General features: G+C 34.6%; 1 protein-coding gene across 1 annotated transcript; it reads left to right on the top strand.

The window, feature by feature from the left end:
• Nucleotides 1-10,427: 10,427 nt before the first annotated feature.
• LOC103516976 (DNA translocase FtsK) lies at nt 10,428-24,176 on the top strand. The gene is made up of 5 exons (XM_026826112.1): nt 10,428-10,564; nt 16,680-16,970; nt 17,566-17,598; nt 17,764-17,889; nt 24,123-24,176. Exons 1-5 carry the CDS (start codon nt 10,553-10,555, stop codon nt 24,174-24,176), a joined length of 516 nt encoding a protein of 171 aa, XP_026681913.1. The 5' UTR covers nt 10,428-10,552.
• Nucleotides 24,177-24,599: the final 423 nt, after the last annotated feature.

Genomic DNA, 24,599 nt, shown 5'->3' on the forward strand with positions numbered 1-24,599 from the left:
AAGTTCATGCCTACTGCTACATCCTTCAACCTGCTCTTTTTTTCACTTATTTGTTTTTGAAGACTCGGGAAAACGTGCCTACTAATCTGCGGGCTTGTTAAAACAGAATCTGTTTTTTTTTTTTCTTTCTTTTTTTTTCATGTTTTACGTTCACCCTTTGATTATTTATTGATAGGTAGTAGTGGTAGTAGCTAGGAAGGTATTACGAACATGACCTGTCATGGTCTCGAACCATTAACCCTCATATCACCAAATATTATGTCAACCACTCACTTCTTCAAATCATTCGGAACCAAAAGGGATACTACTTGAAGTTTGTGTACTTCTCAAAAATACTTTCCCAGCAATGGGAGTAAAAAAATCAAAATTCTTTCTAAAAAAATGTTGAAAGAAAATCATGCTGACAATAGTTCTTATAATCTTTTGTTTATCTTTATTGAAAAAAAAAGAAGAAGAAACAACTTGGGTAGTACAAAAATTTATCGATGGTCGCCGTCACTATAGACAGGCCAGATCAGCAATATTCTGATAGAAACTATGAACTTTCAATGGACTTTTGAACTTGAACTTCGAGTGCCTACAAATTATAGAGGAGTAACCACCTCTATACCTACAGTACCCGTAGCTCGACTGCAGAACTCAAAAAGGTTCTGAAAAATTCCTACCTCTATATCCAAAGTTAGAGATGAGTCATGGGAATCTATTCACTTTCGTCGGAACCCATCTAAAGAACTTACAAGTCGTAACTTGAATAATATGTATACTAAATTCTTCTTGAGATTCCAAGCCACAGCAATTACTCACCACTGGTAATATTAAATAAATTATATTATTATTTACAACTTGAAATTCTTCCTATACATATGAAATTCCAACCTTTGTTTATAAACATTTTGATCTTTCGGCGTTGACTCACTGAGGATTACTCTGTGAGTGGATGATTCTTTTCTTTTCTTCTTCGCTCAAATATTGTCTCATGTCGCTGTTAAGAATCATTGACAATACCGGCGGCGCGGCGGGATAGCACAACGGAGAAAACCTTTCAGAAAAGTTCTCATAATACGTTCTCAATGGTAGTTTGAAATTGCTTATAACAGTTTTAACTATGTATTTTGAAGGTACCTACATAATGAAATAAAGTAAACAAAATTTTGAAGTATCTCCTAATTTGTTATTTGTAAAAAGCAGCCTTTGTGGCTTAGTGGGTATCACACAAGGCTTCCACGCCGGAGATCCCGGGCTCGTTGAGAACGTGTGAGGCGGTTTAGGTGAGATATACTCGTACACCACTGCTCTGTGCCTTAGATGTAGTAAGAAAGGCAAGATAGGTATACCAACAAAGGTAGGGTACCTATAAACAAACCATTTTTAAGGGGGCTAATTTACCATAAGTTTGTGAACTTACTTGATTGAAGACTCTGTAACTTTGTGAAGGTCCATTTTAACTATTGGGATGTATGGAAAACATCATCCCAATAGTTTGTGAACCACTAGGTAAATGTTTATCTGGTCTTGTCTGGTTGACATTTAGGTTTACTAGATGCATTACCAGTTTGGTATTTGCAGGGGATTGTCCTATTTGTGTCTCTGATTTGTCTGCGAATGTAGATTATTATGTAGATATTGTGGCATACGGATTTAGAAGTTTTGGCATCTCCACTGATTTTCCTATGAAAATTGACAATCTCTATCTCCTTTCTCTCTCTCTCTCTCTCATTCTTTCTCTTTTACTTTATTGGGAGTTTTGGCATCTCCACTAATTTGCCTATGAAAAATCACTATCTCTCTCTGTCTCCCTCTCTCTCTCTCTCTCTCTCAATAAGACTGAGCACAACAAGGTACCTAAGTATAAACATATACCTATATCTGATACTCTATAACTCTATTACCTATACAACAAGTCTACCACACTTGTGCATTCACCGAAGATAACACTGGTATATTATGAATGGGCAATTATATCTATGAATACTATAAGGCAATTATAATAATTAATTTTATTACCTATCGTTTGTTTAGCTACCCAGTGATTATGAGATTAATAACAATATTACTGTCTTATTGCATAATTTGTTCTAATAGCTTATAATACTTATGATGACTATACATATATTAGCATAATATATTTATTGTTATTTGATTATTGCATGTAATAGTTTAGTGACTATTTTGAGTTTTTATTACCTATCGTTTGTTTAGCTACCCAGTGATTATGAGATTAATAACAATATTACTTATTGCATAATTTGTTCTAATAGCTTATAATACTTATGATGACTATACATATATTAGATATTAGCATAATAAATTTATTGTTATTTCATATTTCATGTAATAGTTTAGTGACTATTGAGGATAAACTTCAGAAGATTATTGAAACAACTTACTTTAACGCCAAATGAACATCTTGAATGGGAAAAGATAATCTCAATGTGTATCAGGATCAAAAGAGTCATGGACCTATTTTACAACTGCCTTGTAAACCTAGTTAGCTTGGAAGATGGCATGCCTGCCTTCTAAGCGCTAGGTCTCAGGTTCCATTCCCGGCCGGGGAGAACATTATCCCAAATAGATAGAATAGAATAGAATAGAATATACCCTGCTTATACTGCCAGCTTCGCTCAAATATTGTCTCATGTCGCTGTTAAGAATCATTGACAATACCGGCGGCACGGCGGGATAGCACAACGGAGAAAACCTTTCAGAAAAGTTCTCATAATACGTTCTCAATGGTACTTTGAAATTGCTTATAACAGTTTTAACTATGTATTTTGAAGGTACCTACATAATGAAATAAAGTAAACAAAATTTTGAAGTATCTCCTTCATATTCATATGGAAAAGGAGGTGGCAACGTGAACCGTGAAAATAAGATAGAATAGAATAGAATAGAATATACCCTGCTTATACTGCCAGAATGAGACTGAAAAGTCCCTTTACTCCCGCAGTCTAAGCAAGGTCTCATGTATTTGGTACAATATTTTCAAAAAATAAATTACAATAGACCCTTGCTTAAATTAAAAAAAAGAGAGATCAAAGGAATCTCAAGAGAGATAAGATGATCAAAAAAGGACTTTTTTTGCTGCTGCTCCATTGTCAGAGCAACGGATGTCCTCTTCCAGAAAGTTCTGAATTTTCAATTCAATTCAACTCAAAATCTGAGACGGCCAGACAGTTTTGGCTTTGAGTTGCTCAACCTTCTAGACATCATCAACAAGTACCAATATGGGTGGATAGTTTGGTTACTCATCTCATAAAACACAAGAGATGTTATTATCCAAAGCTGGTACGTGAAGCAAGAGGATATTACTTATAGGTTGCTCCTCTAATCTATAATCATATATCTCAACCAGATAATGTGTAATTAATACAAGTGATGGTACTAAGGGTACAGGGTTTGACTGAAAAAAAAACACTTGTTTTCAATTTGTAGCAGCGTTTACACAATGACAACAGTAATTTTTCTTCCACATTCTGGTAGGTACTTACTCCTCCTAAGGGTACAGGGTTTGACTGGAAAAAAAACACTTGTTTTCAATTTGTAGCAGCGTTTACACAATGACAACAGTAATTTTTCTTCCACATTCTGGTAGGTACTTACTCCTTTTTTCCAGTAGATATACGAGTATGTACCTACGTAAAATGGACTTCGTTTTATCGTCGCGTCGTGCGTATACGAAAACGTCTTTAGAGGGGTTTCCCTCTAGGATCCAGTATTATAGGAGTAAAGTGTCTTCCTATTCATAGATGGTACCTCTACAAAATTTAATATGTACCTATACAGAACTTCTGATGTACATAAATGTTGGCTAGGAGATTTTTCCTTTGCTCCAAAGTACTATCCAAAATTCAGTTGGTTTTGATTCAGTTGGTGTATCTCACTCAAAAAAGGGCCCCTACGGGACCACCGAGAGCCCAATGGACCTCAAAAAGTAATCAGCAAATTTCCTTTTATGTATCGAATATTATTACCATTTCTATTTCTTAAAATACATTCAGTTGGGTTCTGTGAAAAGGAGAAAACGAAACTTACTTCAGAACTTGTATAGTTCTGGTCAGAAGAATAGTAAATTTAACTATCGTTTAAAATTAGATAGTAAAATAATAATCGAGATCAAAAAAGGACTTTTTTTGCTGCTGCTCCATTGCCAGAGCAACGGATGTCCTCTTCCAGAAAGTTCTGAATTTTCCATTTTCAATTCAATTCAACTCAAAATCTGAGACGGCCAGACGGTTTTGGCTTTGAGTTGCTCAACCTTCTAGACATCATCAACAAGTAAGTAAATGTAGGTATATTTCAGATATGCAATGTGCTCGTAACAAAAAATGCTGAACACGAAACCTATGTCATAAAAACTTTGATAAAAGAACGGTGTTTTATGGATATTCCATTAAAAAAAAATCAAAGGTAAGTAGGTACTATCCGGTCACTGACTGGTCGAATTCGAGGGTTGAACCTACCAAATACTCGGATGGTACATACATATATTACGTCCTGATTTCCGTTATGATTAAATGTATAAGGAAAGGAATTTTAAGAGTGTGCATATAGGTATAAATGATAATGTTTGACACAAATGTCGTTGTCGTTACACTACCCTAAATTCTACTACTTGACTTGGACTCGAACCATCAACCTCCAGATCCAGAGTCCTCTATCCGCTAACAATAAAAACTGAGGTAGGTACCGTGCTGAACCTACGTAATATGGACTTCGTTTTATCGTCGCGTCGTGCGTATACGAAAACGTCTTTAGAGGGGTATCCCTCTAGGATCCAGTATTATAGGAGTAAAGTGTCTTCCTATTCATAGATGGTAGGTACCCCTACAAAATTTAATATGTACCTATACAGAACTTCTGATGTACATAAATGTTGGCTGGGAGAAGATTTTTCCTTTGCTCCAAAGTACTATCCAAAATTCAGTTGGTTTTGATTCAGTTGGTGTATCTCACTCAAAAAAGGGCCCTTACGGGGTATGTAATGCAACCGCAGGCGGGGCCCTCCCTAAATAATTAGAATAAGTAGGTACACTGAAGTCTACTTATCCTCTCTATGTTACCTACATTCCTAGGTAATAAGTAATAACCCAAGTTCAGTTACCCATTGCTCGCGGGCCTTATGTGTGCCAACTCAAATATTCCATGTACCGAGTAATAAATTGGCCGAAAAAGTGATTGAGAGTGGTTTGAGGAATGGCTGGTTTCAAAATTGGTTGATATGAAACTATGCGGATATTGCCGAAAAATGAGAGGACCGCTATTTGGTACCGAGTAATAAATTGGCCGAAAAAGTGATTTGAGAGTGGTTTGAGGAATGGCTGGTTTCAAAATTGGTTGATATGAAACTATGCGGATATTGCCGAAAAATGAGAGGACCGCTATTTTTGATAGTGAATGACATAACACATAAATCTTGTATAGACAGACTTGTGTGGGTGTTCTTCAGAATATGCTTGACATTTGAACTTTGAGGTTCTTTAATGTTACTTTCAAATGGAGCACAGTCGAATTTTTTAGGTAGGTATAGAACTTGTATAATTTGTTTTGTCTGTACAACAGACAGACTTGTGTGGGTGTACTTCAGAATATGCTTGACATTTGAACTCTGAGGTTCTTTAATGTTACTTTCAAATGGAGCACAGTCGAATTTTTTAGGTAGGTATAGAACTTGTATAATTTGTTTTGTCTGTACAAGACCTATACCTGTAGGTATCTATTGTGTACCTATTTTGATTTATGAAACCCATAGGTAGAACCTAGGTCATGTACCTTTATTATTTTTGCAACAGCATAAATCTAGTAATTCTGTGAACTTTACTGTAGATTTTATTCAGAAGAAGAGCCTCTGAGGATCTAATGGAGTCTCTACTATTACCTACTTGTCAAATTTCCTCCACCAAATCAGCTGTTCCAAGCACATGTACCTTTATTATTTTTGCAACAGCATAAATCTAGTAATTCTGTGAACTTTACTGTAGATTTTATTCAGAAGAAGAGCCTCTGAGGATCTAATGGAGTCTCTACTATTACCTACTTGTCAAATTTCCTCCACCAAATCAGCTGTTCCAAGCACCCTCTTAGCGACTTTCAAATCTCAAGCACAATCCGAAGTTTGATCATCACGGTGTATTGAAGTAAAGATCTTCCGCATCCTAACCGAGATGTGTGACCATAGAATCATTAGACTGTAATTAACACGAAAGTAATTCTTAAGATCTTAATGCATAATGGAGGATAGTAGGCGTAACAAAACAATGTTGGGAATAGATAATCAGACTAATCAGTTTATCACTAATCATAATCTAATCACATTAGATAGGTTTTGAAAAAAAGCACCCTCTTAGCGACTTTCAAATCTCAAGCACAATCCGAAGTTTGATCATCACGGTGAATTGAAGTAAAGATCTTCCGCATCCTAACCGAGATGTGTGACCATAGAATCATTAGACTGTAATTAACACGAGAGTAATTCTTAAGATCTTAATGCATAGTGGATGATAGTAGGCGTAACAAAACAATGTTGGGAATAGATAATCAGACTAATCAGTTTATCACTAATCATAATCTAATCACATTAGATAGGTACCTACATTATCTATCTAGCTCTAGCAAATTAAGAAGATAGAAATTTGCTTGATCAAAACTTTTTACAAATTTTCATATTGAACTCGAACTTCGGCCCCCCCGGATCAGGAGTACAATGTTCCTCCTCAGAGCTACTAGGGATGTTGAAAGGTTCATTACTCTGCTATTATTGTGGTTAATATATCAAATGAATGATGATAAAATGTCATTCCTTGGTTGGGATTCAATTAAGAAGATAGAAATTTGCTTGATCAAAACTTTTTACAAATTTTCATATTGAACTCGAACTTCGGCCCCCCGGATCAGGAGTACAATGTTCCTCCTCAGAGCTACTGGGGATGTTGAAAGGTTCATTACTCTGCTATTATTGTGGTTAATATATCAAATGAATGATGATAAAATGTCATTCCTTGGTTGGGATTCAAACCTGTGACTTTTCACTTAGCAGGCGAGCTCCTCAGCCATTAACCAAACCTTTCTTCCTTGTAAGAGTTGTACGCCACTACAGTGGCTGGTGAGCAAAATAACAAATACTTACCAACCTCATAATGATTTCTATAAGAATGCATCTCATAAGTACAGTGTAAGTTTCTATGAATACACCGCGCCATTCATAATTATGCATTTTAAAATAATGTAATTTCAATGCCTATATATTGCCAATTACAAGGGAGATGTAACCATGTAACAAGGCAGGTACAATCTAAACCTATATCTCATATACGTAAGGATTAGTTATAGATACTTTGCCTAGTTACCGACACTAAATAAGTTACTTAGTAGAATAGAAGTGAACTTCAATGAGCCAATAATGATAATAAATTATTCTCATTATACCTACTGAGATTTAGGTTGAAGAGTGTCTTGTAATTTGAGGTAGGTACCTACCTTACATATTGTTCATGGTTCATTCTTTAAGCACACAGTTACTACTTTAATGCCAGACGTTGGCGTTTGGTGTTCAGTGAACTTTATATTCAATATTTTTTTGTTATCTTATTGTTTTGTTTTATTTTAGTTTAATTGTGTTTGTCCAAAATGTTCGTAAAAGTAAGTACCTTTTTAAATTTAATCCTTTTAATTTTTCGTTAAAAAATAATAATAATAATAATAAAAAATGTATTCATACCTATTTAAAATGAAAATGTCATCTTAGTCAAAAGACTTGTTATAAATATTGTAATCCACTTACTGAGCTTCTGGTAAGTCCGTCAAAGATCTCAACACGTTCTTTCTCTTGACAAGATCATTGGATACTAATTCTCTACGTAATCCTCATCTGCCCCAAATCCTTGGCCTCTAAACCACACCAGATCAGCGCTGTATTGATTATTGACATTTTTGTCTCAAGTGTGATTATCATACCAGTATTTGAACCCAATAGAACAGAGCCAATACTAATTCTCTACGTAATCCTCATCTGCCCCAAATCCTTGGCCTCTAAATCACACCAGATCAGCGCTGTATTGATTATTGACATTTTTGTCTCAAGTGTGATTATCATACCAGTATTTGAACCCAATAGAACAGAGCCTAAACTGCTCCAACAAACAAGTTCTGCATAAGATTAAAATTTAAACTGTAACAATACCTATAATGTTTCCAGAAATTTTGAGCTCTTTAGTCACCGTCACCACGGTGTGATATTAACATGACCAAAGATATTTAGATATGAATAGTAGTGGTAGCTCGGTTAGTAATGGACTCTCAATGGTTATAAACCAAAGTTATAGTATAGCTTGGTTAATGATTGACTATCTTATAATAGGTACCAAATAGGTAGGTACTGATTTTATGAATGACGGGTCGGTCTTTAAAAAACTTTAGTTAGCTAGGTAAAGCTAAAAAGGTTCTTCGTCAGCCTAGATATGATAAAGAAACCATTTTAAATATATAAAAGAAAAACTAAAGGGACCAACTTGTTATGAAAAAAGAAAAAATACAGTCAACTGTTTGACTTTTCCATTCTGCTAACTCTAGTGAGTACAGAGACTGGGTACCTAAATATGTTAAGTATGTTTACACTTGAAAACTAGATCTAAAAACTTTTAGCTTTAAAGTTAGTACCGAAGAGAGTACCAATACACCTCATAATTATATTTCAACTAGAGAAAGAAAAAATGCCCTACAATTTGAATTGTTACAATACAGAGCGGTCAAACCAAAACTTCTTACTTATCCATATTGGTCTAAGCTTGACCGAGTCGATTACATAATAAATATCATATTGTAGAAAAGAAAAAAAATCTTTAAATGAATTGACAGATTATGTTACAAGTTTAAGAATGTGTTTGTTTATTTGTAGGTGGAATTTTAAATTTCTTGACGATAGATTCAATAGATCAAATTCTGATAGGTGGGAGGACTATGATAGCACCTACGGGATTGCATCCTTACATTATTTACGGTTATGTAAAAATTTAGGTGCGCGTAGAACAATAGTTACATATTTTGTATCCTATGTAACGTGACAATTATTTCATAATTAGATTCAATAGATCAAATTCTGATAGGTGGGTGGACTATGATAGCACCTACGGGATTGCATCCTTATATTATTTACGGTTATGTAAAAATTTAGGTGCGCGTAGAACAATAGTTACATATTTTGTATCCTATGTAACGTGACAATTATTTCATAATATACGTGCACCTATTGAATAAAAATATTTATCTAGGAAAGATTTATTACACCACTGTCTGAACTTTTGAACACATCTTGACGATGTATAATATCTACTTGTAAAGGGTTCAACTTCAAGTAATGCCAATTTGGTTATTAAGTCACCTCCATACCCAATGCGTATAGCGATCCACAATAAAAGCTGCCTACGATTTAAATTCCAATAGTTAGATAGATATATCTCAAATTAAATATCAACCTTTACATTGGATTTTTTTTCCATTTATTGTTTCCTATACTTAAACGTACCCAAGTATAGGTATCACCTATTCATACCCGTACATACGTGTAATATTGTAAATATTGCTCTGACCTTTTTGGTACTCTTAGGTCAAAAGTTTCAGGACCTACTTGTAGTCCTCCTAGATATTGCCTCTAATCTCTGCCTAGTTTATCTGTCCACATAGAATACCTTCGAAATCGTAATTATCACGGTTGTTCTCGCGCAAGTAAACTACAAAGAAGCCGGTTATCTTGTAGTCCAAATTTGGATCAAAACCAAACCTTTTGAAATTTTAATTTGTTCATGGAATTTCCAAATGCCACCAAATAGGTATTATCCTCATTGCAGATAAACCTGGGATTTAGTATGGTCATACTACAATTGCTGCAACTAACCATCTGGTGAAGGACTGAACCACTGAACTAATATTTTCCTAGTTGGACCTACCTGATTGAAAATGGACATAATCCAGCTTGTCTTTAGAAGAGAATTCATCATTTTTTTCTAAATAGCTACCTACAGTCTTTTCACACAAAACTCTCATCAGAAAGAGGCCAAAGTCAACCCCTAGCGTCAGTACCTACATACCGAGTTCCTAAATCCCCCTCCTCTCCCAGAATGCACATTTTCCAAACAGAATTAGTAAAAATTTCGAGAATTATTCGATGGAGTTTCCTGCCTTTTTCAGAAACATTTTTTTGTAGGTAGATACCAGAAAAAATTGTTCCCGCCTTTATTTCTCTGTTTTAAAAGTTGTAGTTCCGCTGAAAGGCTGTGGTGGAGTATAACTTTTGTGATCTCTGCCACGACTTGAACCTCTCCTCTCCGCAAACTGACATGTGCTTTAGTCTCATTTCTTTTTTTCAGTTCACAGGGAAGTCTCCGTATTGTGTAATTTTGAATGTACCAACATCTATAAATTAACCTGGTTCATTCTTTAAGCACACAGTTACTACTTTAATGCCAGACGTTGGCGTTTGGTGTTCAGTGAACTTTATATTCAATATTTTTTTGTTATCTTATTGTTTTGTTTTATTTTAGTTTAATTGTGTTTGTCCAAAATGTTCGTAAAAGTAAGTACCTTTTTAAATTTAATCCTTTTAATTTTTCGTTAAAAAATAATAATAATAATAATAAAAAATGTATTCATACCTATTTAAAATGAAAATGTCATCTTAGTCAAAAGACTTATTGTTCTTTTTAAAATTAGTCCGTTGCTCAGATAAATAATAAATTGTGGAAAAAGAACTTTTGAAGCCTTTGATCTTGTTGATTTTTTTCTATCAATTTGAATGAAAAAAAAATCGTTTCCAAATTTGTAAAATTTCATTTACTTATTCTACCGGAAAATTTCGAGTTTTCTGAAATACCTAACTACTCCAAAAATTGATTTGTACAGTTTTTAAGGTGTTTCTTAATTTCCTATTGCTAGAAGTAGATATTGAATTAAGTCTATGAAAATGTGTTGACGTTATGACACTTATGACATTTGATGACAATTTTCTTTCTTCACTTTTCTTCCAACTATTGTACATGCTATAATTCTACATCCAGGACCCTAATCTCACCAAACTTTAATCTCAGATTATCGCATTAATGTTAATTTGGAAATAGGTACTACTGAGTAGCGAACTACTCCAAAAATTGATTTGTACAGTTTTTAAGGTGTTTCTTAATTTCCTATTGCTAGAAGTAGATATTGAATTAAGTCTATGAAAATGTGTTGACGTTATGACACTTATGACATTTGATGACAATTTTCTTTCTTCAATTTTCTTCCAACTATTGTACATGCTATAAGTCTACATCCAGGACCCTAATCTCACCAAACTTTAATCTCAGATTATCGCATTAATGTTAATTTGGAAATAGGTACTACTGAGTAGCGACCAGTGGCGGCGTTATTATAGCAAACAATAGAACTCAAGATGTGGGATAAAGTGTCAAAGTCTTGTAGTGCTGTGATGACCACGAAACTTATGACATAATAACACAAAGAAAAATTTCATTAATAATTAGTAGGTGGCATAAAGCATCTGTATTATATTATGCCCTCAACAAGTATATTGTACAACATAATTATAATACTCGTAACACACTTGGTACAAAGCAAACAGACAGCAGACTGTTGCACAAAACCATAAAGATAGTGTGAAAGTGTTTTAAATCTACTCATAAATCTCCATAATTAGTAGGTGGCATAAAGCATCTGTATTATATTATGCCCTCAACAAGTATATTGTACAACATAATTATAATAATACTCGTAAGACACTTGGTACAAAGCAAACAGACAGCAGACTGTTGCACAAAACCATAAAGATAGTGTGAAAGTGTTTTAAATCTACTCATAAATCTCGGTTGTACTTTTCTATTCAGCTGTTATACATACTCCACAATACAATGCAAAATATAGATACATAATGTACACATTGAGAGGGACCTGCATACAATGTAAGTTGTATGGATGCCTACTTACAACAATGTAGGTAGCTATCTTGTACAACAACTGTACCTAGCGTAAAAGTATAGATGGGTGTATCAATAATTTTGACGTTAAAGACCCAAAAACCGACCTAAAATTTCGGTGTTGGTGTCCTTTACCTACTACCTTTTTAATTAATCAGGGTGTTCATTTACTGTAATAGTAATATGTTCCCCATAATATGACAAAATACATAAGACCTTGTTTAGACTGCGGGGGTAAAGGGACTTTTCAGTCTCATTTTGGCAGGATAAACATGATATATTCTATTCTACCTAAAAATCGTACAGAGCATTCTTACAGGCACCAGACTGCTGGATGTTTAATTGACCCATTTACATAAATACGGACCGAAATTTACTGGGGTTTAAATATTATTTATGGCTTTATGTAAATATGGACCCATTTCCAAGATGCCTGGTAGGCAGTAAAAGCACCTATTAGGTGCCTAAATTGACTGCTACTAACAATTATAAGTTATTTCTTCAGACAAATTATGCATAGGCACCTATCTAGTTCACAAAGAACAATTAAAAGTAGACTGGTCAGACAATAAATACATACATATTTAAATAAGTAACTAATAGGTGAGGGGGTTTTATTGTTAGGAAAAGTTATATTTGAATCATGAGACAAAACAGCTTTTGGAAGTTGGTATACATATGTTGCATAATCCTGTCCACATAGCAATAAAAACCGTCTGGACTTAATTAGCCAATGGCAAAACTTGGGTATTTTTGTCACTGTGCATTTTCTGAATGTAGGTGACTTTAGTAATTCAGATTGGAAAAATGTTGAATATGAACGAAATTAACCTGGATTCTCACTTATGTTTACGGAAATGTATCCGCTCAGAACAAGTTCAGTTATTTAATAGACATTGACTAGATTTAATTTGGCAAAAGTAGGCTAGAATCTTTTTTTATTTACGCCTGCCAAAAGTTGGTATAAATATCATCTAGGATGTACTTTTGATGCTGAACATGTACAGTGTTTATTATTAAATTTATTAGAACTCTCTTATCATTATCACTCAAGCTGAGTGTGTTTTTATGGCAAAGCAACTATCCAGCTACCCACTGATAATAGGATAATAATCTAGTGATGTAGGGGGGTACTTAGTGCAATTCAGACAATTCCAGATCTGGATTACGCATTTTAAAAAGTAATAAAATAAATAAAAGTTCACGTAACAATAATTAAAGTTTGAAGGCTACCTATCACATTCCGGTTCAAAATATTCAGCTCAAAATTTTAGCCTCAAGCTTCTTTATTCTGTTCTGTGTCTTTGGTTTATCTAACTATACTGCTCTTAAGGAATTCCGGGGGTTCCAGACCATTCCAGATCTGGATTAAGCATTTTAAAAAGTAATAAAATAAATAAAAGTTCACGTAACAATAATTAAAATTTGAAGGCTACCTATTACATTCCGGTTCAAAATATTGAGCTCAAAATTTTAGCCTCAAGCTTCTTTATTCTGTTCTGTGTCTTTGGTTTATCTAACTATACTGCTCTTAAGGAATTCCGGGGGTTTGAGTCCAATAATATAGAACAATATCTACGAGTATTATTCACAGACACTTTTAAAACCTATTAGGTACTAGAGACTGAATCAGTGTCTGAGCCAGTTACACTTAGTCTAAAACTATGAGAGAGCAAATTGACTCCAAAAAAATGTTGTATATGAACCAATAAAGAGATAAATAAGAGACCAGGTTTTTTTTTCGTAAAAAGATACATAGGTAATAAATATCTTCATAACAAGATGAAGGAAAACAATATACATAAATTAAGGAAAATTTGCTGCAAATAAAATTTTATTTAGAAATGTCAAGGATAAATCATCTCTCTGCTTTTATTTTCATGACTTAGAATAGCAATACCTGATTTCATCGGGCACACCTAATCTTATTGGAGAATCGTAGTAATGACATCTCCACTAGAAATACTAAACTTGATACCTACTACGAGTAGAAATAGTGGAGATGTCATAATTACCATTATGTAGATTATACGAATTTAAGAACTCTGAGTCTGATTATTTTTTCTCCTCTCTTTTCTTCTCTTCCATTCTCGTATCTTCTTCATCGATGTCTCTCTCTCTTTCTCTTCTTAATCAATACAATTAATTTTCAAGCTTTTTAAAAGCTGACCTTGCCGGTCTTTGTCCATTCGAAAGACATGTTATCATAGGTCAGGCTCAGAGGTTGATAGCTTATAGGCAAGGTCGAATCGACATTTTCGCTTCACTTATTTCTAGCGTGTGTAATTTCAGAAGTAAAAAATTTGCTCTCACACCCTCGCTTATTCGTCCTTGAACCCATGATCTTTACGTTGTGAGACTACTATAACAATTTCGATGGAAATGTAAAAAAGTATTTTGCACGTAATAGCTTTTATTTTTATACACTTTTTTTGCAATATTTTAATTTTAATGGATTTATAAATAAGAAGTTCGACTAGATAGTATTATGATTGTGTAACAATCCTAATGTATTGGCGGATCTATCCGAGATTATATCAGTAGCAAATAATGCAATATTTTAATTTTAATGGATTTATAAGAAGTTCGACTAGATAGTATTATGATTGTGTAACAATCCTAATGTATTGGCGGATCTATCCGAGATTATATCAGTAGCAAATAATAAGAATTAGCAGCTGTGAGAGTTTTATGTTTTGCTAATCTTTTTGCAATAACTTTGCATTATCTCTGGTCTTGAACTTAAACCGTGAAATAAATCAGCTGAGACTTTGTTTAGTCTCGACTTATATTATTGAGTTTTTACCGCAATATTTCAGACCACAGGCACCTATACCACAGGACACGCTACAATTTCAGTAGAATTTTTGGCTGATGCTTTTGAACGTATACCTCAGTGTTGACATAAAAAAAAAATCTACAGAGGTAAAACTTTTACGTCTGCTATGGCCCCTCTCCTCTTAAATTTACCCACTTCACTGTTACCTTTACCCCCTTCTCGGTTTTCTACCCCTTCTTCTCTTGGATACTCCATCCTAGAACTTGAACTAGTGAGGGAGTGATGTCGGTTCTAGACTTCAAAGGAGCCACTCCTCTGATTGCTTAAAAAAAATCTTGGCTGGAAAAGAAAAAAAATCTATCCACTCTTATGTTGCCCGAGCTTTTTGACCTTTAGACTTCATTTCGAGACCCTATCGCAAAATCAAAAATTTGCTGGCATCATAAATAATGTACCTTGTTCTACTATAGGTACGATCAAAAGAACATATAAATTTGTATTTAATTATTTTACAGCAATATAGAATAGATTAATTCATTTCTATTGGAAGTACCTATTGGTGGTTTTATGCAACAGTCGAGAATCGGGATGCATAAATTTTGCCAACTCTTGCGCTTGTATACAGGGTGCGACAACCCAGTAGTTCTTTTTGTTCCTTTCCCCAGTAATCTAAATCAAAATTTATGAAAATTCAAAGGTTGCCTCTCTTCAATCAAATTCAACAGATTGGCAAAATTAGACTTTCTTTATCATGGACACTCGTTCCTATCTTGAAAGCCATATGTAAGATAGGTATTGCATTTTTTTTTTTTTTGTAAGTATGTAGGTATACTCGTAAGTAATGTACAATCATAGAACACACATCATCCAATGCATACCTACATACAAATACAATCACATTCGGTATTGCCAGTTGCTTTTGCTTCTCACATGAGCTCTGTAGCTCCCATGAATTCAATCTTCCCATCAGAAATAAACTTTTACCGCGAGGAATCATCCCTTTCCCCAGTAATCTAAATCAAAATTTATGAAAATTCAAAGGTTGCCTCTCTTTAATCAAATTCAACAGATTGGCAAAATTAGACTTACTTTATCATGGACACTCGTTGCTATCTTGAAAGCCACATGTAAGATAGGTACCTACCTATTGCATTTTTTTTTTATTTTTTTTTGTAAGTATGTAGGTATACTTGTAAGTAATGTACAATCATAGAACACACATCATCCAATGCATACCTACATACAAATACAATCACATTCGGTACTACCAGTTGCTTTTGCTTCTCACATGAGCTCTGTAGCTCCCATGAATTCAATCTTCCCATCAGAAATAAACTTTTACCGCGAGGAATCATGTGAGAACTAATCAAGAGATTTTTATCGTGCTTTTGAACTCTTCACCATTTCTGAACTTTTAACTTTTCAATTCTATTTTCGGATCTTGCCTGGTTCTTAATGTCATCTAAGAGTCTCACAGGGGTCATGTGTATTACTAGGTAGATTTATGAGGTACCTACGTAACTGTATGGCGAAGAGTTGTAGAGTAAACAATAGTAGTATTTATCACTTGGTGAGCTGGTGATGGTGGGAATAAGTAGAGAGGTAACTGTATGGCGAAGAGTTGTAGAGTAAACAATAGTAGTATTTATCACTTGGTGAGCTGGTGATGGTGGGAATAAGTAGAGAGCTTACAGTGGAGTCTATACGTCTTCGAGACTTTATAAGTTGGTTACAAATCTCGTGAATTGATGCCGTATGTAAATAATGTCCTATATTGTTTAACTATTTTTAGCGATTTCCTTTTTTCAGAGATTAGTTACCCAAAATTCTTTAAACTCTGCCTTGCTACCAAAAGCTGTTGAGATATTAAGATAGTAGACATCTTTCTACATTATACAATACCTATACACTAACGAATGGAAAATGTCCTCTGTTTTCAGCTGTTATTCGTGACGACATGTATAGGTCTGAGTCAGGCTGTCACCTACCCTGCCCTCACCAGACAGCAATATGCTGAACTAGTAGCGCAGCAGCAAGCAGCACCAGAGCATCAGCAGCAACTAGAACTAAGTCAGCCACAGACAGTAGCCATCACTCCCAAGAGGCTCTACAAACAGACACCTCAAGCTTTGGTGGAGGATGAGGCGGTCCAAAGTGCAGCCCAGTACAAACAAGTGTTGGAACAGCCAGTTTACTACCAGCAATACCAACAACCCCAGGCTGCCCCACAGGTAATAATATGCCAAATAAGAGACTTTATGTTCCACAGGGAACAATGTAAGCATACCCATAGGCCCATTCCTATCTTCGGGTATCCAGTTTAAACTGAAAGAGTCCATCTCAATATTCTCAATTATATGTGTTAGGTTAAAAACAGAGTGGAGCATAGAGCATCGAGCTTGAAGAGGGAAGCGCCGCATTCAAACCGAATAGAGTTTAGAGTATAAAGCTCTATGCATGTTCCACAGGGAACAATGTAAGCATTCCCATAGGCCCATTCCTATCTTCGGGTATCCAGTTTAAACTGAAAGAGTCCATCTCAATATTCTCAATTTTATGTGTTAGGCTAAAAACAGAGTGGAGCATAGAGCATCGAGCTTGAAGAGGGAAGCGCCGCATTCAAACCGAATAGAGTTTAGAGTATAAAGCTCTATGCCTATGTTCTCCGTTTCACTCTCTTTTTGGCCTTAGAATAAGGCAGCGGCTAGCTCCAAGACAATAATTAAAATTGAGAACAGTGAGCTCTGAAATAACTTAAGTTAATATTACTGAATCTAATGGGCAACATTAACAACCCAATCTGATTTTCGTCTTTCTCTTACGTAGCCCCAGTATGCACCACAACCTCAATACCAACCAGTCTCCGTTTCACTCTCTTTTTGGCCTTAGAATAAGGCAGCGGCTAGCTCCCCGACGATAATTAAAATTGAGAACAGTGAGCTCTGAAATAACATAAGTTAATATTACTCAATCTAATGGGCAACATTAACAACCCAATCTGATTTTCGTCTTTCTCTTACGTAGCCCCAGTATGCACCACAACCTCAATACCAACCAGCTCCAGCTGCCAAGGCTCCCAAATACAGGATACCAGCCGGATACAAACCAGTTCAAGGCCAGGACCCAGCCCAGCCAGCTGAGGAGTATGACGTAAGTGACTAGTTCGAAACCAGATATAAACTTACAATATTCCTGGACTTTAAGTTGGCACGTACCTTAATGTTTGCTTTGTACATTTCGGGTCTTCCAGACCCGTCTTCAGCAGATTTACCAAATATAAAGTTGACAAAATAAGGAAAGCTATTTCCAATATTATTCTTCAAGGCTGTTCATTTGTTTAAAAGACAAGCTTTCACAAATTATAAGCAACAGATTTCCACGTTATGTTCTTGTAGTTAGACGCATTTCGTCTAGTACGTTACATGGTTAAAACTAATTTGTACCTACTTGCTATGGTTAAAATCGATCAAGTATAGACATTTTTCAAGCTCTATTATCTACCAGTTACGTAAATAATGACACTAGACTTTCCAGATTTTAAGTAAACATGATTTTGTCTGACTCCTTGGGGCAACACATAGCTCTCATATTAGACAGATCAATAGATTATTGACTGCTCTGGTTTATCAAAAAATTAACCTGGATTCTCACTTATGTTTACGGAAGTGTATCCGCTCAGAACAAGTTCAGTTATTAAAAGACATTGACTAGATTTAATTTGGCAAAAGTAGGCTAGAAACTTTTTTTATTTACGCCTGCCAAAAGTTGGTATAAATATCATCTAGGATGTACTTTTGATGCTGAACATGTACAGTGTATATTATTAAATTTATTAGAACTCTCTTATCACTCAAGCTGAGTGTGTTTTTATGGCAAAGCAACTATCCAGCTACCCACTGATAATAGGATAATAATCTAGTGATGTAGGGGGGTACTTAGTGCAATCCAGACCATTCCAGATCTGGATTAAGCATTTTAAAAAGTAATAAATAAATAAAAGTTCACGTAACAATAATTACAAATTTGAAGGGCTACCTATTACATTCCGGTTCAAAATATTGAAGCTCAAAATTTTAGCCTCAAGCTTCTTTTATTCTGCTTCTGTGTCTTTGGTTATCTAACTATACTGCTCTTTAAGGAATTCCGGGGGTTTGAGTCCAATAATACTAGAACAATATTCTACGAGTATTATTCACAGACACTTTTAAAACCTATTAGGTACTAGGAGACTGAATCAGTGTCTGAGCCAGTTAACACTTAGTCTAAAAAACTATGAGAGAGCAAATTGACTCCAAGCTTTTCAATCTCTTGTTTAACAATTATTTACCACCATTATATTTTATGTGCTCTGACAGACATAAAGGATAAACTGTGGTCAAATGCCTACTTTTAAAAGTCAGTAGGATTAAATTAACCTGTGTCACCTAGAGCGATACTCGCACCTTTTGTCTAATTGAGAGATGAAAAAAAATTCAAAAGTACATCTTATAAAGTGTCTTTAAATGAGAAATAATAGTATGATGTAAGAAGATTGGCTCAGTGATTGTGAGTGACCTTAACTTATACAACAAATTCACGAGTAGGTTTTGAAATAAAGTAAGATTTTGAACTGGAAGTAGGGTTTTGAACTCAATATTCTAAAGTGTATCAAAGTTCATAGGTAGGTAGTTAAAATTCGAAAAAAGTAGTCAATATAAAGTTTAAGTTAAATGACTACCTCCTTACGTCCTTAACCGCCTAAATGAAACACGGTTGTCATTTGTAGATTTTTTTTTTTTACTATATTGGACGTAATTCAAGAATTCACCATGATTTAGCCTTATCTATCGGTAGTCTCTTAAGAGTGTTCTATATAAACCATCAAAATATTACATAAAACTTGGAGCTATATGAGGATAACATTGGATGTGAATGTTCATTTCGTTATGTCACCCAAATACACAATGCACAAGAGGTTGGATAGCCTCATAATTATGTGCGTTCTTTTATTCTTGAAATTAGTGAACCGTGTTTATAAATTTATAAGTACAATCTTTACAATTTCATAAATACGATCTTGAAAGACAGGATAATACGGAAGAAGAGTAGAATATCATAATCATCAATGTTGAGTTTCAAGTCTCATCACTGCCATATGTCAAGGTAATAAATTTGAATCTCACAAGGAAAAAGAAAAATCGAGTTGCCATTGGAACTTTTGAGATATCGCATCTGGACCAACTGGTGTTCATGTCGATATAAGTTTATTACTTGCTTGTTAGTAACTCGCACGTTGTGCCCTTCACACCAATGCAAATTTTGACATTTTCAAAACCCTACATGCAATCAGGCTATAAACTTGACCTTGTATTGAGAACTCATTGAGTAGACATCCTTGAACTATATTACATGGGCTGAAACATTTTTCAAAAGCACAAGTCAAACACTCGTTAATATCTTGTCAGAATGCTATTGTGGGCATTTCATCGTGATGCATGCAGGCTCAGGAATAGCACTTTGCCTGTCTAACACGGCAGTAAAATACACCATGAACAATGAACGAGATAATTTGAACGATCTAGGCAAACTTTGAGAACACTCGTTAATAATATCTTGTCAGAATGCTATTGTGGGCATTTCATCGTGATGCATGCAGGCTAAGGAATAGCACTTTGCCTGTCTAACACGGCAGTAAAATACACCATGAACAATGAACGAGATAATTTGAACGATCTAGGCAAACTTTGAAGAAAAAAACAATTTGCAACAATTTTTAAACACCTACCTACCTATTTGTATACCAATACATCAAAGAGGAATAAGAGAAAACTCGTAGGTATACTGATCCTATGGTTGCTCATTTTAGTATTTGGGCTCCATAGCTTTTCCAAGTAAGACAAACACTGCACTACTATTCACTGCACTACTAGATTAATCGGGGACATCAATGTATTTCCTCATAGTCTCGTTTCAAAGTACCTCCCTCTGTATATCGCTACAAACTGAACGTGATTTTTGAACAGAATAAAAGTTAATTGTTACGAGCGTCATAAAATACAATGGGACAGTATAGTAATGACTATTTTAGCACCATAATATTATTATCTATTGATACCAGTGAGAATTAAAATTGCACATTATAATTAAGCATCTTATAGGTAATACTTGGATTTATATTGCATATGAAAGGATTGTTCAATGTTCAGTGTGTTGTTGTAGGAGGTTGGGAGGATAATCAGTGAGACAGTCCTTGGGTGAAAGTCTAACATCACGAATTTCAACATCTTGATTGTAGAAAAAAAAGAACACAGAGACTATACTTGTACTCTACAGAGAGCAAAGAATTGTTATGTAATGTAGATTCTGAGCATAGATAGGTACCTATATTTCTTTTAGACCTCCTTACATCAGATTGAGTGATAGAAGACGTGAAGGTAAGGGGTTTGGAGAGCCCTCAAATTCGACCTCCCTAGTTAAAACTTAATTTTTGGTAAAAACGAAGGGTCTGAAAATTTGAATAGTGATGACTACAAAGTCCACCCAAACAGTCTGTACCTTACCAGTAGGCACTAACATGGGTGTAGAAGTATCTCTGAAGCTCCAATAAAGATTTGGACCAAGGTAGATCTCTAAAACGACCTCAAGACCTCTACCATTCAACTAGGTAGATATTGAACTAATAAGGCACTTGAAGTCCTAATTCGACAGTACCTATTACCTATACATAAAGCACTATACCGTCTGTCCTACAGGAAGATCAAGTCTACAAGTCTAGAAGTTTAGGTTGGTAAATTGGAATTTCAGAGTAAATATAGGGGCTGTATGCTGTATTGGCGTAATGTTCAGATCAATTTACTTGTTTACAGACTCTATCAAAGACAGGTGGTTCCATTTAAAGCTAAATAATAATGGGACAACTTCAACAGGAAAGTCTATTTATAATGTCTAATTAATCGTAATTGGCGTTTTTTAATGCAAAATAGATAATTGATTTCTCGCTCTAAATGTTAAGACATGTGACACTAATAACACCCAATTTATGAACGTCTGCATCTCTTGTAGTAAAATTACTAACATGGTTCTTTGTATAACAAGTGTTCCTAATAGGCATCTATGTGCATGCAGACATAAACTATGTTACGTACAGTCTGCCCTGCAATATTTACTCAATGAACAATCTATTATGTATAGATATCTAAAGAAAGACGATTAAACCTGACGCCTATGTGCATGCAGACATAAAATATGTTACGTACAGTCTGCCCTGCAATATTTACTCAATGAACAATCTATTATGTATAGATATCTAAAGAAAGACGATTAAACCTGACGTATTGTGAGTTTTAAACATAGCTTTGAGGTGAATAAAGTTCATAGGTATATTATTTTGTTTGGTCTAGATTTTGAGTTCCAGTCATGTCTGCTGTGTTATGATATCAGTGATATCGTGTTATGTATGAACCTACTATCCGCTTTACATATCAGAGTAGATGTAGATCATGTTTTCTATGTTTGGTTAGTCATATAGGAACTAAGTCAATATTGACGTTACTGAAGTTAACACTAAACTTAATAGCTAGTGAATGTTCTCTAACATACTCGTCCTTGCACACGTAGATAGTAGATCCTTTGCCCTGCATTCAATTTATGCTATTGTGAGCAAATGATGTCATGATAGCGTTTTTATGAAAGGTTGATAGGTACGAGTATGTAGGCAGTAGGCACCTACTTTCCTACTTACGAGAAATGGTAAATAGTTTATAAATTCATAACAGACTCTTTTCAATCTTGTTACAATTATATACACCATTACATTTTATGTGCTCTGACAGACATAAAGGATAAACTTGGTCAAATGCCTACTTTAAAAGTCAGTAGGAGTTAATTAACCTGTGCCACCTAGAGTGATACTCGCACCTTTTGTCTAATTGAGAGATGAAAAAAAGTTCAAAGTACATTCTTATAAAAGTGTCTTTAAATTGAAAAATAATTAGGTAATGATGTAAGAAGAATGGAGTAGCTCACTGACATATTGTAGTGGAGACCTTAACTTTAAACAACAAATACACGAGTAGGGTTTTGAATAAAGTAAGATTTTGAACTGGAAGTAGGTGCTTTTCAATCTTGTTACAATTATTTACACCATTATATTTTATGTGCTCTGACAGACATAAAGGATAAACTTGGTCAAATGCCTACTTTTAAAGTCAGTAGGAGTTAATTAACCTGTGTCACCTAGAGCGATACTCGCACCTTTTGTCTAATTGAGAGATGAAAAAAAGTTCAAAGTACATTCTTATAAAAGTGTCTTTAAATTGAGAAATAATTAGGTAATGATGTAAGAAGATTGGAGGAGCTCAGTGACATATTGTAGTGGAGACCTTAACTTTAAACAACAAATACACGAGTAGGGTTTTGAATAAAGTAAGATTTTGAACTGGAAGTAGGTTTTGAACTCAATATTCTAAAGTGTATCAAGTTCATAGGTAGGTAGTTAAAATTCGAAAAAAAGTAGTCAATATAAAGTTTAAGTTAAATGACTACCTCCTTACAGTCCTTAACCGCCTAAATGAAACACGGATGTCATTTGTAGATTTTTTTTTTTACTATATTGGACGTAATTCAAGAATTCACCATGATTTAGCCTTATCTATCGGTAGTCTCTTAAGAGTGTTCTATATAAACCATCAAAATATTACATAAAACTTGGAGCTATATGAGGATAACATTGGATGTGAATGTTCATTTCGTTATGTCACCCAAATACACAATGCATGAAATTACAGGTAGGTAGATAGTTAAGAGTACTTGAATCTGGGACATCTAAGATGTAGGCATATGAAATAGATGTTCCAGCTACAGGTAGTCATTGATATCTCATGTATTTTAACAATGCTTAAAGATTAAATATCCTAGTTCAAGGCTCACATAGGCACGAAAAACGACCACATTTTGACCAGCCAGCGCAACTTCTATAGGAGACTGGTAGACCTTTGGTTTAATTTTAATCCACAATTTGGCCGAAAGTCCTTCCCCTTTCTGACCAAACACAGTACATGAAAGCCTTTATAATCATACGACTCTGGTCTGATCGGGTCAATGCTGATAGGTGATAGCTTTGTACAAGACCTTAACATGTAAGGAGCTGAAAGTTAATACATTGAAGAAATAAATTAGTATGGGAGATCTTGTGAACCTAGATTAGCATTGATACATGGATGGATTCAGAACTGAAATGGCAAAGGAGCAGTAGAGATTACGTAAACATGTAACTAATTATAAAACTATGTTTAGGGCAACGCCACGCGAAATTTTCACTAATTTAAGCAAAATTACTAATTTTAACTTTTTTTCCTGGGTTTAAAATGATGGAAAGTAAAAACGATTATTCCTAAACTTTTCAGGGTTTCAAGGCTGAAGTCTCAAGAGAGCCAACAGACATCCGTGTCAAGAAATGACTACCTCCTTACAGTCCTTAACCGCCTAAATGAAACACGGATGTCATTTGTAGATTTTTTTTTTACTAAATTGGACGTAATTCAAGAATTCACCATGATTTAGCCTTATCTATCGGTAGTCTCTTAAGAGTGTTCTATATAAACCGTCAAAATATTACATAAAACTTGGAGCTATATGAGGATAACATTGGATGTGAATGTTCATTTCGTTATGTCACCCAAATACACAATGCACAAGAGGTTGGATAGCCTCATATGTGCGTTCTTTTATTCTTGAAATTAGTGAACCGTGTTTATAAATTTATAAGTAGGTACAATCTTTACAACTTTATAAATACGATCTTGAAAGACAGCATAATACGGAAGAAGAGTATTAGAATATCATAATCATCAATGTTGAGTTTCAAGTCTCATCACTGCCAT

The sequence above is a fragment of the Diaphorina citri genome, unplaced genomic scaffold (genome assembly GCF_000475195.1).
Source record: "Diaphorina citri unplaced genomic scaffold, Diaci psyllid genome assembly version 1.1 scaffold3, whole genome shotgun sequence".
Taxonomy (NCBI): domain Eukaryota; kingdom Metazoa; phylum Arthropoda; class Insecta; order Hemiptera; family Psyllidae; genus Diaphorina; species Diaphorina citri.

What these genes read in the sequence shown, in the direction of transcription:
- LOC103516976 (XM_026826112.1), top strand. An exon ending in AACCCCAGGCTGCCCCACAG is followed by an intron (nt 16,971 to 17,565) that starts GTAATAATATGC and finishes TCTCTTACGTAG; the next exon opens with CCCCAGTATGCACCACAACC. An exon ending in AGCCAGCTGAGGAGTATGAC is followed by an intron (nt 17,890 to 24,122) that starts GTAAGTGACTAG and finishes TAAACTTTTCAG; the next exon opens with GGTTTCAAGGCTGAAGTCTC.